At 37.7% G+C, this 14,873-nt stretch overlaps 1 protein-coding gene across 3 annotated transcripts in view; it reads right to left on the reverse strand.

Annotated features, from left to right (window-relative positions):
• Window positions 1–14,873, reverse strand: part of CEP120 (centrosomal protein 120) — a 64,138-nt gene that overhangs the window by 30,521 nt on the left and 18,744 nt on the right. For all 3 annotated transcript variants that reach the window (XM_045891713.3, XM_045891705.3, XM_045891723.3), the window contains 8 exons: window positions 13,889–14,116; window positions 12,455–12,671; window positions 10,974–11,151; window positions 8,240–8,389; window positions 7,330–7,512; window positions 5,244–5,340; window positions 4,992–5,144; window positions 4,376–4,465 (listed from right to left, as the gene is read on the reverse strand). In XM_045891713.3, the coding sequence (XP_045747669.1) occupies window positions 4,376–4,465; window positions 4,992–5,144; window positions 5,244–5,340; window positions 7,330–7,512; window positions 8,240–8,389; window positions 10,974–11,151; window positions 12,455–12,671; window positions 13,889–14,116 (1,296 nt within the window). The remainder of the gene's footprint in view (window positions 1–4,375; window positions 4,466–4,991; window positions 5,145–5,243; window positions 5,341–7,329; window positions 7,513–8,239; window positions 8,390–10,973; window positions 11,152–12,454; window positions 12,672–13,888; window positions 14,117–14,873) is intronic.

Consider the following 14,873-nt stretch of genomic DNA (forward strand, 5'->3'; position numbering starts at 1 on the left):
CACATTCATTAGTTAACAATCACTGGGTTTAGCATATCCGTCTGTACAACCAGGTTATTAGCAATACACTGGTTTCTGGAAATAAAGGTTTAGTATATTTCACTTCACCCCAAAGGCCCCACGTGGGTGGTAGATCATTATATTATCTGTTTCAAGGTTAACTCAGGCTTCATTTATTTGGAGGAAAAGTTTATGTATAACTCCAGAGAATAAATTATTTTTTCAAACAGAGAAATTTCCACAAAAACAATCTCCTTTTCAGGTAACAAAATAATGCCTCCAAATGGTCCCAAAAGATGACCAAAAAACATTAATTGATTAATAAACCCAGTCACCCATAAGGATATGTATCATTAGGTGCCTATCATAAGCTTAAAATAGTAATTTATTATTATGAAATACTAGTATCTTTGAGGTCTGATTATATATAGTTTTATTTTACTACATACACTCCTTCACCACTACATCCTGAATTGGTGGGCTATTAGCTAGTTAGCATCTTTTTGGTAAGGCAAGATAGAAGTTCCTCATAATAAACAGATGAGTTCCATTTTACTATTAATTAATTATTTTGTGCCGAATAGCAGAAATAAAATGAAATTTAAATGACTGCATAATGTTCCATCAGTATTACCCAGACTCCTTCAGGTAAACTGTCTAACTATTGAAGAAGTTACATATTGTTTTGAAGAAAACAGGTAAATAAAGTGAAAATAAATGAACAGAAAAGGCTCATACATTTTAGACCTAAAAATAGTATGGTGAGATTCTCAGAGAATTTAGCTTGAAAAGGTCTCATCCTATTGAAGAAAAAATTGCTTTTTTCTCCCCACGGACTCAATTTTACAGTAACTTACCAAGTTTTAGAAAAACAGATCTCATCCTAGTTGACCATACTCTTACAAGACAGAGCACATGTTACACTGGATGAGTTGTAACTCCCAAATGTATTTAGATTGAAATAAAATGGCAACATCCAATCTACTTTTTGACATGACTAATTCAAATAAATACCTGAGCCACTTACTAGACAGATATCATATTCCATTTTCTGAGCAGAGTTCTTATTAACTAATCAGGAGCTTGTCGATTCAAGCTGAAATGGTAGGAGAAACTGTATATACTGGAAGCCAATTGAAAAGATAACAGCAAAATGACAACCAACCAGAAATCACTTTGACTTTTTTTTTCCAACTCCTTACACAAAAACTGTTTTTTCTCTCTCTCTCTCTTTTTTTTTTTTTTTGGCAACAGAAAGTTCAATTAGGGCACAAGGTGGATTTGTCAAAATTATTAACTAAAAAATGTTTCAAGATTTGACTTTTGCAAACCTCAACGCTGAAAAACTCTTCAACAGCACTTTAAAAAATGGTTCAACAATAAACTCGTCTTGCCTTAAAAGGTAAATGAAAAATTAAAAAACTTTCAATATTTGTTGGCTCAGATTCAATTCATAAAGGATACTGGAGAACTATAAATGCTACTTAATATAAAAGTCACACTTAGTACAACTACTATAAAGTTTAAGTATGTGTGAGGGCCTCTAAATTTTTAAATTTCAGTTATTTGAGTATTTAAGAACAGATGCTTTAGAGTGGTCCTGTTATCTTTTTCTTTTAATTCACCGGTTTTTCAAATTTTTAATGGTTGAGAATTGAGGGAGATAAAGTTGAAACAGTTACTTTAAAGTCAAAGGCTTGGGGGCCTTCTGTTCGGTCTACCCATAGAAGACTAACTGCCTCCCCCCCCACCAAAACACAAATGGAACAACCACACGAAACAAGTGCTTTCACACACTGGAGAATGGGCAGCCCAGGACCATCATTCCTGACAGAGCAGAAACAAATGAGGCCCTACCAGGAACTCTCGTGGACTTCCTGGAGGCACTTTCCAGACTCTAGCTCAGAGAAGGGGGGACCCAGCAGACCCTCGCCATCTGGCCGAGTTGAGGCAACAGACAGACCAAAGAGGATGAGGCAAGTCAAGCTGGTGAGGAGAGGAGGGAGACGTGGAGAGAGTGAGCACCTGAGACCTGCAGAGTAGTCTGCTCCAATCTGAGGTGAAACCCCAAAGGCTGGGGACTTTACCACTGGAAAGCTCTAAGATGAAGCATTCCCAGAGCTCATACAGGTCTGAGAGGAGTGTGCATTCCTACCCGTCCGAGGGAAGAGACCCTGTGACACACCAGGCATCTACATACTGTTACGGAGCCCAAGGCTATGGGATGTTGTCAACTCATCCTAGCCAAACTTTAAAGGATCAAACTCATCCCAAGTAACCTCACATCATAATGAGATCCAGCAACTGACAATGTAAGCTTCACAATTTCTGGTATCTAACAAAAAATTACCCATCATGCTAAGAAGGAGAAAAATGTAACCTATAACCAGGTGAAAAAACAATAGAAAGAGACCTCAAAATGATACAGATGTTGGAACTAGTAGGTAACATATTATAAATATATTGCAGATACTGAAAAGGAAAACATGAACATGAGGAAAAGTGGAGTATGTTTAAAAAAAGGGAAAAGGCCCAGATGGACCTTTCAAAGATGAAAAGTGCAGTATATGAAATGAAAAATTATGTTCAAATGGATTCATGGCAAATTAGACCCTTCAGAAGACAAGACAGGTGAACCTGAAGTCACAGCAATAAAAAATACCCAAAACGAAACACTGAGAAGGAAAAAAAAAAAAACTTAAAAAAATAATTCACTTCTTACTGGGACAATATCAAGCAGTCTAAGATACATGTACATTGCAATCCAAGCACAAGAGGAGAGAGAGACACAGGAAAAAATTTTAAGCAATAAAAACCCAAACTGTTTCAATCTTGATAAAACCCTATAATCAAGAAGCTCAAAGTCTCCAAGCAGGGTGAACACACGCACACAGACATACAAAGACACACAAGCACAAGGCCCATCAAAATCATAATGCTGAAAACTAGTGGTAAAGAAAAAAATCTTAAAAGCAGTTCAGAGAAAGAGACATTACAGATAGAGGGCCAAGGTAAAAGGGCCAGCAAATTTTCTATCAGAAACAACACAAATCGAAATGCAAATGAAACAACTTTCAAGACTGAAACAAAAAACTGTCAACCGAGAATTCTATACCCAGTGAAAATATATTTATTTCAAAATGAGGGAGAGATAAACACTTCTTCACATAAAAGCTGACAGCATTTATTGCCATCGAACCCATACTAAAAGAAATGTTATGTATTTGGGTAATAAAAAAGGACTACTGCCTCAGAGTTTTACTTCTTTAAAAACTAACTCTGTAAAGCAAAAATATATTTTAGGGTAATACATGTAAAAGCAAAATCTATGATGGTACCAACACAAAAGACATATGCTGGACACGTACTGCTGTAAACTTCTTACACTACAAATGAAGTGGTAGAATAGCACTTGGAAGCATATTGTGATAAATTAAAGCTACATATTTTAAACCTTAAAGCAACCATCCAAAAAAAAAAAAAAAAGGCAGTAAAACAGAGATACAGCTAATAAGGTAATAGTAAAAAAAAAATGGGATCATAAAAAAAGTCAATAAATCCAAAAAATGGAAAAAGCAGCCGACAAAAAAAAGAAAAAACTAAGATGGAACAAATGGAAAACCGAGTAGATTTAAACCCAAATATATAAAACAAACAAAACAAAAAAAACAAAAAACAAGAACAAAAAAACCCCAACCATGTCAATAATCACCCATTAAATGTAAATGGTTGAAATCAGAGAAGAAAATAAAGTAACTTTCAAGAATATTCTAGTCCGCACCCTGCTCCTGGCTTGGTCGAGTGTAGCAAACCATCTTGCCATTGGTTGTCTCCTCCCATTTATAGATACATCATTAACCACTAAAATGAAAGTTAAATTTCAATATTTAAAACAAGTCTAATTTTCAGGGTTTTTGTTTTACTCAATAACTTGAATGTAAATAGGTAAGTATTGAACTTTTGCTTTCTGGAGTAAGATCAGATGGTCTCATTTTGTTTTTAAAGATGTCATTTATTCCAGAATTAAATTCTTAAAAAGAGCTTATAAGTTTTTGATGCTTTTTTATTAACTAACAAATTATAACATTTATATATACTTAGATGTCTTATTTTCTTTTTTCATACAGAAGTAGGCTTTTTTTCTAGAATATTCAGTTTTCGAAAGAATACTACTATTGCAGGGTTCAAAATCGAAAAAGCACCAAACACCTTAAGAGAAAGGCCTTCCTCCTACTCCTGACCCATTCATCCACTTTATCCAAGCCAATATACAACCACTATACTTTGATATTCCACAGATTTTCTTTAATGCAAGTACAAGATACTATCATTAATATTTTTCCTTTCCACCTTTGATTTCTATAGAAGTTATTACCTTTTTCTTTACAAGCGATTCTCTCTCTCGGTCTCTTTTCTTCCATTCCTCGGCAAGAGCCTGCATATGAGCCAATTCCTTCTGCTTTAGCTACAAGAGGAAGACAAAACAGTCACAGAAAACACATCAGTATTTCCAACACACCAATCAGTTGTTCGGTGGTAAAGAATTAATACTGTTCACCGATAGGTTTCTTTCAGGAATTCCCTTTTATTCCTAAACCAAACAAAGAGAAGGCCTGAGGCAAGGAACGCCCATATGAGAATAAAGCTAACATAAGACCTGTTCTCTAACTCTCTCTTTTCCAGACAGATGATTTCAGGCTCCAGGAGGGTATGCTACGTGAGGGCCTGAAATTAAAAGAAATGTTCAAGTTTTCAGTCTCTGACTTCTAACCTTCAAGTCCTAATTCTGCCCCAGAGTCATGGAGAAAGTTTAGGGGAATCCTTCTTGCATGGCTTCTGCCCAGCTGTCATTTAACGAGTATTTTTTTATTCTGTTTTTATATAAGAGTAAAGCATTCTTGATATTCAGAGGGACTGGGTAGGGTACCCATGGAAGAGAGAGAGAAAAGCCTTACAGAGAAGAAAGAAATGTAGTCAGTAGACAAAGTAACCTGATTTTCAAAAATGTCTTCTTGCATCTCTTTCCACATTTCTAGCTCCAGGGCTGCTTTGTATTCTAAGGTTTCTCGAGGCTCTGTCTGGACTTCTGAAGGACAAGGTGCTGGAGGAACGGAAGATGGCTTCTGTTGCACAGCAGATAAACCCTGAGACATGAATGAAAATGAATTGAAACCAGTACGCTCACACATGTAGCGCATGAGATCCACTGGGAAGAGTCAGATTTCACTCTCAGTGATACTGACCTGAGATGAATCAGAGACAAGAATCTCACGCATTTTTACTAGTCCATAATCTTCTAGAGTTACTGTATAAGAAAGATCCATTATCCTGTTGTTTGACCTGCAGGTGAAATCAGAAGTATCTTAAAGTTCATGGAAACCCTTTTCTATTATTTTTCCTTTTATTTCCCCAAAGCTCTAGCAGTGACTAGGTCACATTTCTTGTACCTGACACTCTTGCTACTCCAACTGCAGTTAAATTCTATAGGCTTCAAGACCTTCCACATACAGGATCTTACTTGAGCATAAACAATCTAATTAGTCCATACCCACATTTACTAAAAAATGACCTCTAACACTGGTGGAGAAATGTAAAATCTTAATGCCCATAGGTAATTACTGCTGAACTTTCATTTCCTTCCTCTGTTTTATGTACGTGCAGAGGGACATGCACTCATGCATGTTAAGATCAAACCATTTTGTCCCTTTTTCTCCATTTCCATCTGGGGCATTTTTCTGATGTAGTCAGCTTTAACTCAGAACGTGTGTTTTAATGCCTATAAAATATCCTAATGAATTTATATAGTAAAATTAAGAAAAAAACAAATTTCCCTACTCTTGATTATATATAGATTATTCTGAATTCTTATTCCACTTTTTTCCTGGGCGAAGCACTTGTATATAAATCTTTTACGGGATGTGAGTGATGCTTCAGGATAATTCCTGAAAATTGGTTAATTATATATAATTTTTATTATAACGAGGATTTCTCTATCAGAGAACTACAAGGAGCATTTACTAAACTGTTAGAGGAAAATACAATCTTGGCTACAAGAAACGTAGCTTTGTCTAAATCAAATCTATTCCATAAATCCTTGGAAAAACACAACTTCGGTGAACGAAACCCACACAAGCAAACCCTTAATAATCAATTTTCACATTTTTCTTCTAATCTCACAGCTTTAGAAGACATGAATGAAGCAAAATGAAACACTATCTTACCTAAGTCTCCTAAAACTCTTCTGTCTACAGAGCAGGGCAATAAAAGTTAATATTCATAACCCACAGATTTAAAATAACTAGTAATGATCTGATTATTTTCATGATATTCTACTTATGTGACCAAACAATGGTATGTTTTTTTTTTTAAGATTTTACTTATTTGACAGAACGAGAGAGAAAGAGAGAGAGAGAGAGCACAAGCAGAGGGGAAGGGCACAGGCAGAGGGAGAAGCAGGCTCCCCGCTGAGCAGGGAGCCCGATGCGGGGCACCATCCCAGGACCCCGAGGCCATGACCTGAGCCGAAGGCAGACGCTTAACTGACGGAGCCACCCAGGGGCCCCAAGAATGGTATTTTAAAAGAATTTTCAGCTCAGCAGGGTATCTGATACTGTAAAACACCTGTTTCCAGATCCTCCAAGTGAGTCAAAGTTTTACTCACCTCCTCACTGTCTGCAAGTGGTTAGAGGTGGGCAAGAGCAAGGGAAGGGATTTCAGTACTACTTTTAGATCTCAGCTTTTTACGAGCTGGATTTCTCTCTACATTTTAATCATGCTTCAAAAATCAAGGCATGTGATTTATAATGTTATAGTTTATTTAAACTTCTGTTGTTAAATTTAAAAAGATCACTCAAAAGAGGTCTTTTGTGTAAGACATATGAACTTCAGTTTTTCACTGTGGCATTGATAAATCCCAGGGCAGAAAAACAATACTCTTTTTAAAGTGCCAAACATTTGTAACATTCTCAGAAATCAGATTTGAAGCAAAAGTTAAAATATTTGTCAAGTAGAACAACAGTCATTCCCAATGCAAGACAATGTAACGATACCTTAGAAATTTGACCTTGACTTACTTAAAAAAAAAAAAAAGCCAGAATTTACAATTGTCAGGCTTAAGAGGGGGAGGGAAATACTTAAGAGCCTAAGTGTTTACAGTATCATGGGGTACAGTGGTACCTGAAAGCTAAAGAAGGCTAAAGAGCAAGTGAGAATGTAGCCCCCATCGGTCAAAGAAGAAAGATGAGAACAAAAACGACAGGAGAGGATAAGGCTGTAAGCAGCTAATGAGAATAAAAAGCAAGTGAAGACCAGTTCTGGGCAATGCATTACCCCTGTGCTGTTATGAAAGACACACATTCACTGTAAGTTTGACGCCAACACTGTTCACCGTTGGAACCTAAAAAGCGAGTTTTTTCCGAAGACAAGACGTTAGAAAGCTGGATTCTGGCGATTCCCAGAAGTAAATCTTTACTCATTTTATCCTTGTGCCATAATTCAACCAGCAATGGAATCCTGAGGAAGAGAGAAACCAGTGTTCATATCTATCAGTTCTGAACTAAGTCACTAACATCTTTGAGGTCCCTAAATGTATTCAAAGATGATTTGTTACCTGGATCAGAAAGGCTCAATTCCACAGGTAACAAACAGAAAATACTATTACATTTTCTACACCTCCTTCTGTGCAATAAAGAAAACCCTTCAAATACTGTTCTTTTTTATTCTTTCTTCCTTCCCTTTAAATTAATATACAAATTTGAATTGTGATACCCTGAGAAAGTAAAAAGACATTTCAGATTTCAGTTTCCTTCACAAATCCAATTCAGACAGCTGGATTAACACCTCTATTTTATATAGATGACAAATCAGAAAAAGCAAGTAATACACTACAGTCAACTGGTGAATCAAGAATAAAAACTAAACAGCTTGCTCGTATTTACCTTCACATATTATGAAAAAACAAGACTACTTTTCAAAGTTTCTTCTTTACTCATAGATTGTACTAACACAGGTCTAACATCCAAAGCAAGACAAATAAGATACGAAAATCTACAAAGAGCCTCCATTACTATATAAAACTTGATAGCAGAAGGACAAACATCACAGACATTCTTACTGCATTTGTTTCTAGGTCTTCAAATGCACTGACTGCTATGAATCTACAACTCCAGGAATTCCCTTCGTTAACAAGATATAAATTTTCAAGAGTGACTTAATATCATACACACCGTACATGTATTACCTTAAGAAGGTATCCTGCAGCTGATGAGGCAGAGTTGCAAAATCAAATGCACAGTAAGACTGCGGAAGAAAAACTTCCATGTTTTTGCGAACTTCTACAGGAGGATTAGTCATAATAGGAGCCGCACTCCCAAAGAATGGATAGGAGTACCTAGAATTTAAGGAAAACAAAGTCCTATGATACAGCTGACAGATAAGACTTCTAGTCTGTGTTGTTTTTTTAAAAACATAATATGAATATAATGAACAAATACAATTTTTAAAATTGGTAAATGGTACAAATACCTGATGGCTTTAGTCCTAACACCAACTTTAAAACACTGCAAACACAGTCAGTGTTGATATAAAAATGATAGCAATTCTAGAGAAAATGCATGATGGGTTTAGCACTGGTTCCCAAAGCTGCTTTACAAGTGATCCTAGAATGACCTTCTGGGGAAGAAGAATTCTGGTATTTTGAAGGCAATGACACCAAATAAGGAAGAGATCATCATTTTGATACGTTCTAAGTAAGAATAAGACTTAGGAATGATAATGAGGCCGCTAAACAAAGATCAAGCCGCCACTGGTTTAGGATTTCCTCGAGGGCACCAGTCCCATCTTTTGCATCCATGCCCTCCCAGCAACAAATAAGCAGTTTGGGGTACATAGTAAACTTTCAAGAAATACCTGCTGAGTTTAATTTCAAAACTTATTTTCTTTATTCAATAATGTCTTGATGTTAATGGGCTAAAAAAACTCCTAGTCAGCGCCAAAAGGGTGTACTCATGGTATTCTGTCTTTGAGAATCAAGGATGAAAGCAGATGAATCAATGAGTAACAGCGCTCTTCCTGTCATCACAGAAACCACACCGGATTCAATGGGAGGATGCCTGACTACTGCAGAACTTCACTTTGTATTTAAAGCCCAATATAAAGACAACGTAATGCTCACTTAAATTTCATTTTGTATCCTGTTATTCATTAGAAAAACTGGAGCTTAAAGCCTACTAGTGAAAACTGCTTTTCCTACAACAAGAATCCTGTGCATTCACTCAATTCCTATATAATTACACATCCACTGAAATCAGGTCATCTCACAAATCCCATTATGCAGTTGCCAACTACAGTTTCATGACAGTTCATGGGAGCCTGACACCATAAAATTGATCAAACTCAAACAGTGTTTTTAAAAATGCCATAAAATGACTCCAAGACAGAAACAATGGCTCTTATCATCAAGTGAATTCTATGCAGAGTGTGTAAGTGAATCATAACTGTACCCTCGGTTTACAACACTCTCCCCCTTTTCTTTGCCAGCTGGACTTCTGGCCTCCCTCACATGTTGACTTCTTCCTCAATCTGTCTTCTTCACAAGGTTGAGCTCTTTGTTTACGTGGCCCATAAACCTCTAATACCAGGCACACTGCTGGATAATGTAGGCACTTCATGAGTCAACCAATGGCCCATAGGACAAGAATGAACCACAAAAACTATGAGGAATGCCTGCTAAGTGGGCTGGTACAAGGCTTCCCCCTCACAGCTTCTAATTTTAGATCATCCCAGTATTTCTACGCTCTGGCTAACAGCATCTCTAAGTACCCCAAGATCACATTCTCTACTAGCAGTGGTAAAGAGATCTCAGTTAAAAAACTTGAGGGAGAAAGACAAAAAGGTAAAGTAGAAAGTAAGTAATAATTCTATTTCTAAAAACCATTTTACAAGATGTTCTAGAAACTCTTTGAGAAAAGCTTTGTGAGAAAAAAGCCTTTTTTGGCCCTCAATTTTCAACTAACATTTTCATAATGATTCTCAGCCTCCAACAAGAGGTAAAAAGCAAAACTTAAGCTGTGACAGAAACACTCCTGTTCTGCGAATTCACAGACTCAGGGTTGGGTCCCTTTGATTCTGTCCATTATTCACATCAAAGCCCAGAGGATTTGGCAATAGCTTGATAAGAATCTAACTGAAAAATGAGATACAAGGAAGAGTTAATTTATGCATCTAAAGCAGGTATGCCTTAAATACCAGCAAGGAGCACCGTGCAGCGGCTGACGTTCCTGCCAATGGCAATCCCAAACGACAGAAAGGTTTTTGTATTTTAACCACATAAGGAGCAACAACTTTATTAGAAATGCTAATGCTTGCTCCAAAGAAATTTATAAGAAAAAACTAAATACTCCAAACTAAAACACATTACTTTATTACATTTAATATACATTTCAGCCAAAAGTTGATGAAAATATATTACTGTTAAAAACAAGCTAGTGAGTAAAGCCATTTAACTGGCTGAAATATATATGTATTTCAATTTTTTATATGGAATAGGGTGAACACATTCCCCTTGCAGTTCATTAAGTATGGTTCTTATGGTCTCAGTTACCGAGGGTAACCCCCCCCATTGTAATGAAGTTTTAGAGAAAAGTCAGATACTACACCTCCCTTATTTTGACCTATGATACCTTTTCTAGAAACAACACCTTTTCAGTTCAAGAGTCACTGTTTTGTTTTGTTTTTTTTACAAAGGAGCACGAATAAATTGTCATCAATACCTACAGTTAGTATTAGCTCTCCTACCACCAATGCCGCCCTGGTTTAAATTCAAAGTCATTAGGATAGAGTCTGGCCCCCTTTTCCATTCAGGGGTTTAACAACTGTTTGAACCTCTTTGGTGATAGTTCTCCCTCTGCAATTTCCAAAGAGGAAAGGCATGTGCTCTTCAGAAAATAGTACTTGGAGACAAAATCGGACCACACCTTAATATACAGTTGATTGGAAAACCAACTTCCAAATCATGGATACTCCTTAAGTCTACTGAGAAGCAAAAATGGTGTGATGTGGCTGGTACAGCAATCTTCTGTCCGGAGGCAGCTTCTGAAGCGTGCAATGCGGGCACTGGCTGGACCACCGAGGCAGGTGCAGGAGAACTGACGGCTAGAATGAACATAAAAATTCCAAAGGAAAAATGCCACTTGGTAACAGTTTCTCTTAAGTTATTTACATCACTTACAGACATCTCATTTACATCCAGCATGGCACTTTCCTTAAAAAAAAAAAAAAAAAAAAAGATCTCTCATTTACCTTCAAGCAAGGAACAGTGAGTGATCACTTGCTTTCATAAACATATGAACTGAGCCATCAACCTCTTCAAGTGACTTACCCAAAATGATGTAGGCTTTCATTCCCACTTTAGAGCTGTGTGAAAAAGAGCTTACTCGGCACACAGACTGCAAAACATAACAGCATACACTAGTGTTGCTGTGATGTGTGCCATCAGCCTGGCCGGCACCGACTTCTTTCCAAGAGGCAGCTACACGGAACTGAGTATTTGAAGGGTTATACTTGAGACTTATGGCAGATAAGAATTACATCACTTTTTAAGAAGTAGTTTTGGCTATTTTAGGCACATATGACAAAGGCTAACAAAAAGAGCTATCTAGGGGCGCCTGGGTGGCTCAGTCGTTAAGCGTCTGCCTTCGGCTCAGGTCATGATCCCAGGGTCCTGGGATCGAGCCCCGCATCGGGCTCCTGTCTCAGCGGGGAGCCTGCTTCTCCCTCTAACCCTCCCCCCGCTCATGTACTCTCTCTCTCTCTCTCATTCTCCCTCTCTCAAATAAATGTTTAAAAAAAAAAAAAAAAGAGCTATCTAGTCCAATCCTATTACAGACCAGAGATGTTTAGCAAGCAGTCCAAGTCCTCCAGCTACTCAGTGACCGAGTGATCACTTGCACCTTAACTTCTGACTCCTAATCGACCACTACTCTAATTACTTACACTAGGAAATGTAACTGCAGATCCTCATGCAGCAGATGAAAAAAGTTTGTAAAACCAGATAAAACCATTCTCAGTCTCTCCCTTAACTGTAAGATCAAAAATGAGTCTAATGATTATTACAATAGGCAGCAGCTCTTCTAAAATTCCAATGAATTCATAATATTTAAGTGTTTACTAGCTAAAAATATGCTCGAGACTGATTTGCTGTAATTTCTTCTCAATAAGCTATTGTTTCTAAAGTAAAAGTAACTGAAAAATTCTCTCACCTTTTAGCTAGTTCTATGATGAAGTTATAGACTCGATTTAAATTTAATTCAATTTAAACTGAATTTTTTTATATCACTATACATTTTGGCTCTTAAAAAGGCTCACAATTTACTTATAAACTGTGAAAACTCTCTTAATCATTAATTAGATGGCTACAAAATGTACACCTAAAAAATCTGTAAAAAGAACATCTTACCCTTTGGATTTGGTTTTGGGTCCTTATCATATTGCAAGCTTTCCACTTCACTTCCTGTTACATCATCTTTTGTGGGAGGTGATGGGTTTTGAGGTGGAACAGGGGACACACTTGGTGACTTTGGCCCAGTGAGTGTCTTCTCTTCTATAGGAGTTAAAACTCGCTTCTTTGAATGCCGTAGCTCATGTTCATTCTGGGTCTTTAATTCAATTAAAGACTAAAAACAATTTTTAAATAAAGTATAATTTGCAAAGCACTTTCCTTCATAATTAAGCAAAAAACGTGATGTTGTTTTTTTAAAAAAATAAAAGCTTCCTTTCCCAGTTTGGATATTCCTAGTCTATTTTTCTTCATAATTTGCAAATTTTCTTATAGCATCTAGGACCAGAAAAAGGAAGATGAACAGGAAGGAAATATGATATCCAGAGCTGAGTACCAAAATGCATCCTAACTTGTAAGAAGGGATATTTGATATAACAAGTCAGGCCAGGTGTCCTTGGGAATGGTTATTACCAAGGCAATAAACACAATGGAGGCCTGTTACTAAAACAAAAACATATCTAATATGATTTTCTTCCTCTCCTTTGTTCAACTTTCTTCTAAAAATATATATGTATATGCATATACTTAAACTCACTTTGATTTTTCCAGCTTTAATCCATAACCTACATAAAGATCAGTTCTTCAAAACAACAGTACATTAAAGTTGATTCTGGGGCTATGTACAATCAAAAAACGTATATACATCCAAACAAATACCCATCTCTGTTGCCTAAAGAGAGTATAAGGACCACAAAGCACCAGTGAACCAAGAACTTTCGTCTTAGCTCAAGCAGGGTCAACTGAAACGATTACCATTAATGCAGATTCCCAGGAACTAGGTCCAACAACATTCTCATTCCCAGGAGTTCCTTGTCTGGCGGTGACTGACCATGAGTGGGGCGGGGGGGGGGGGGGAGGGAAGAGGAGAAGACTATATGGGGGCACCTGGGAGTCTGCTTGAGATTCTCTCCTTCTGCCCCCTCCTCTCTAAAAATAAATGCATCTTTAATAAAAGGGTAGGGGGCGCCAGGGTGGCTCGGTTGGTTAAGTGTCTACCTTCAGCTCAGGTCATGATCTCCCTGCTCAGTGGGGAGTCTGCATTTCGCTCTCCCTCTGCCCCTCCCCCTGCTCGTGCTCTCTCTCTTCTCTCCCTCTCAAATAAATAAAATCTTAAAAAAAAAAAAAGACAAGACTGTATGCAAAGGCCCTATATAAAGACTTAATAAAGTATAGCTGGGGAGCCACAGTACTTTTCAGAAAGGAAGTACAATGTGATGCAGGCCACTAATTAATATTTCTTACGCAAGGTAACACTTGTGAAGTTCAACTTTTACGAGGAGGCCCGAGCGACGCCGCGGAAGCTGGAGGAGGGGACAGAGGGTCACTACTTGCCTGGGCGTCTACGCCTTCTCTCTGCAGAGCCACAGACACACCGACCGTGGGCGCCAGCTCCACAGGAAGAGGTGCAAGCTTTTGTTTGGCTCGGTTTGGAGGGTCGAGAATAAAAGCACCCTCGACTGTGACGGGGTGCTGGTTGATTTCTGTACTCCCCTTTTTCAGTAGTCCAGTTAAGGGTACTTCTGTACTTCCAAGTGACTGGTCTCCACAGCAAAGATGGATCTAACGTGAAAGAGAAAATCCAAATAGGCTTAATATTCTCTCCTGTCTCCTAAACACATGAACTTAACAGAAAGTTAGGGGCGCCTGGATGCCTCAGTAGTTGAGCATCCGACTCTTAGTTTTGGCTCAGGTCATGATCTCAGGGCTGTGGGATCAAGCCCCGCATCGGGTTCCACACTCACGCTCAGCACGGAGTCTGTGAGTAACAGGTTCTTATACTTGATGGTTAAAATTGTTGATAAGGCACAAAATTTACTAAGAACTCAATAATAAAGCCATTCTCTTTCATTTTTTCTCTCAATACTGTATACTCATACATTATCACCCTTCTCTCTTTCAGGAACTATGTTTACTTTAATATTTTACTATGCTATTTCACCAATTGTATCATGAATACATGAATGTAAACAGAAAACTAATACTTCAAGCATTTTTTTCTATTTCCATTTCAACATTAATTTGAACAGTTTTTTTTTTTTTTTTTAAGATTTTATTTATTTATTTGACAGAGAGAGACACAGCAAGAGAGGGAACACAAGCAGGGGGAGTGGGAGAGGGAGAAGCAGGCTTCCTGCTGAGCAGGGAGCCGGATGTGAGGCTCGATCCCAGGACCCTGGGACCATGACCTGAGCTGAAGGCAGACGCTCAACTGACTGAGCCACCCAGGCACCCCAATTTAAACACAATTCTAAAACAAAAAAAAAAAGTTAGTGGATCCAGCCTCTAAAGACCCTGAAATAATTTTTATTCACCCATA

This window comes from Mirounga angustirostris, unplaced genomic scaffold, assembly GCF_029215605.1.
Source record: "Mirounga angustirostris isolate CCGP_5_RB_7025 unplaced genomic scaffold, mMirAng1.0.hap1 SCAF_7, whole genome shotgun sequence".
Taxonomy (NCBI): Eukaryota; Metazoa; Chordata; class Mammalia; order Carnivora; family Phocidae; genus Mirounga; species Mirounga angustirostris.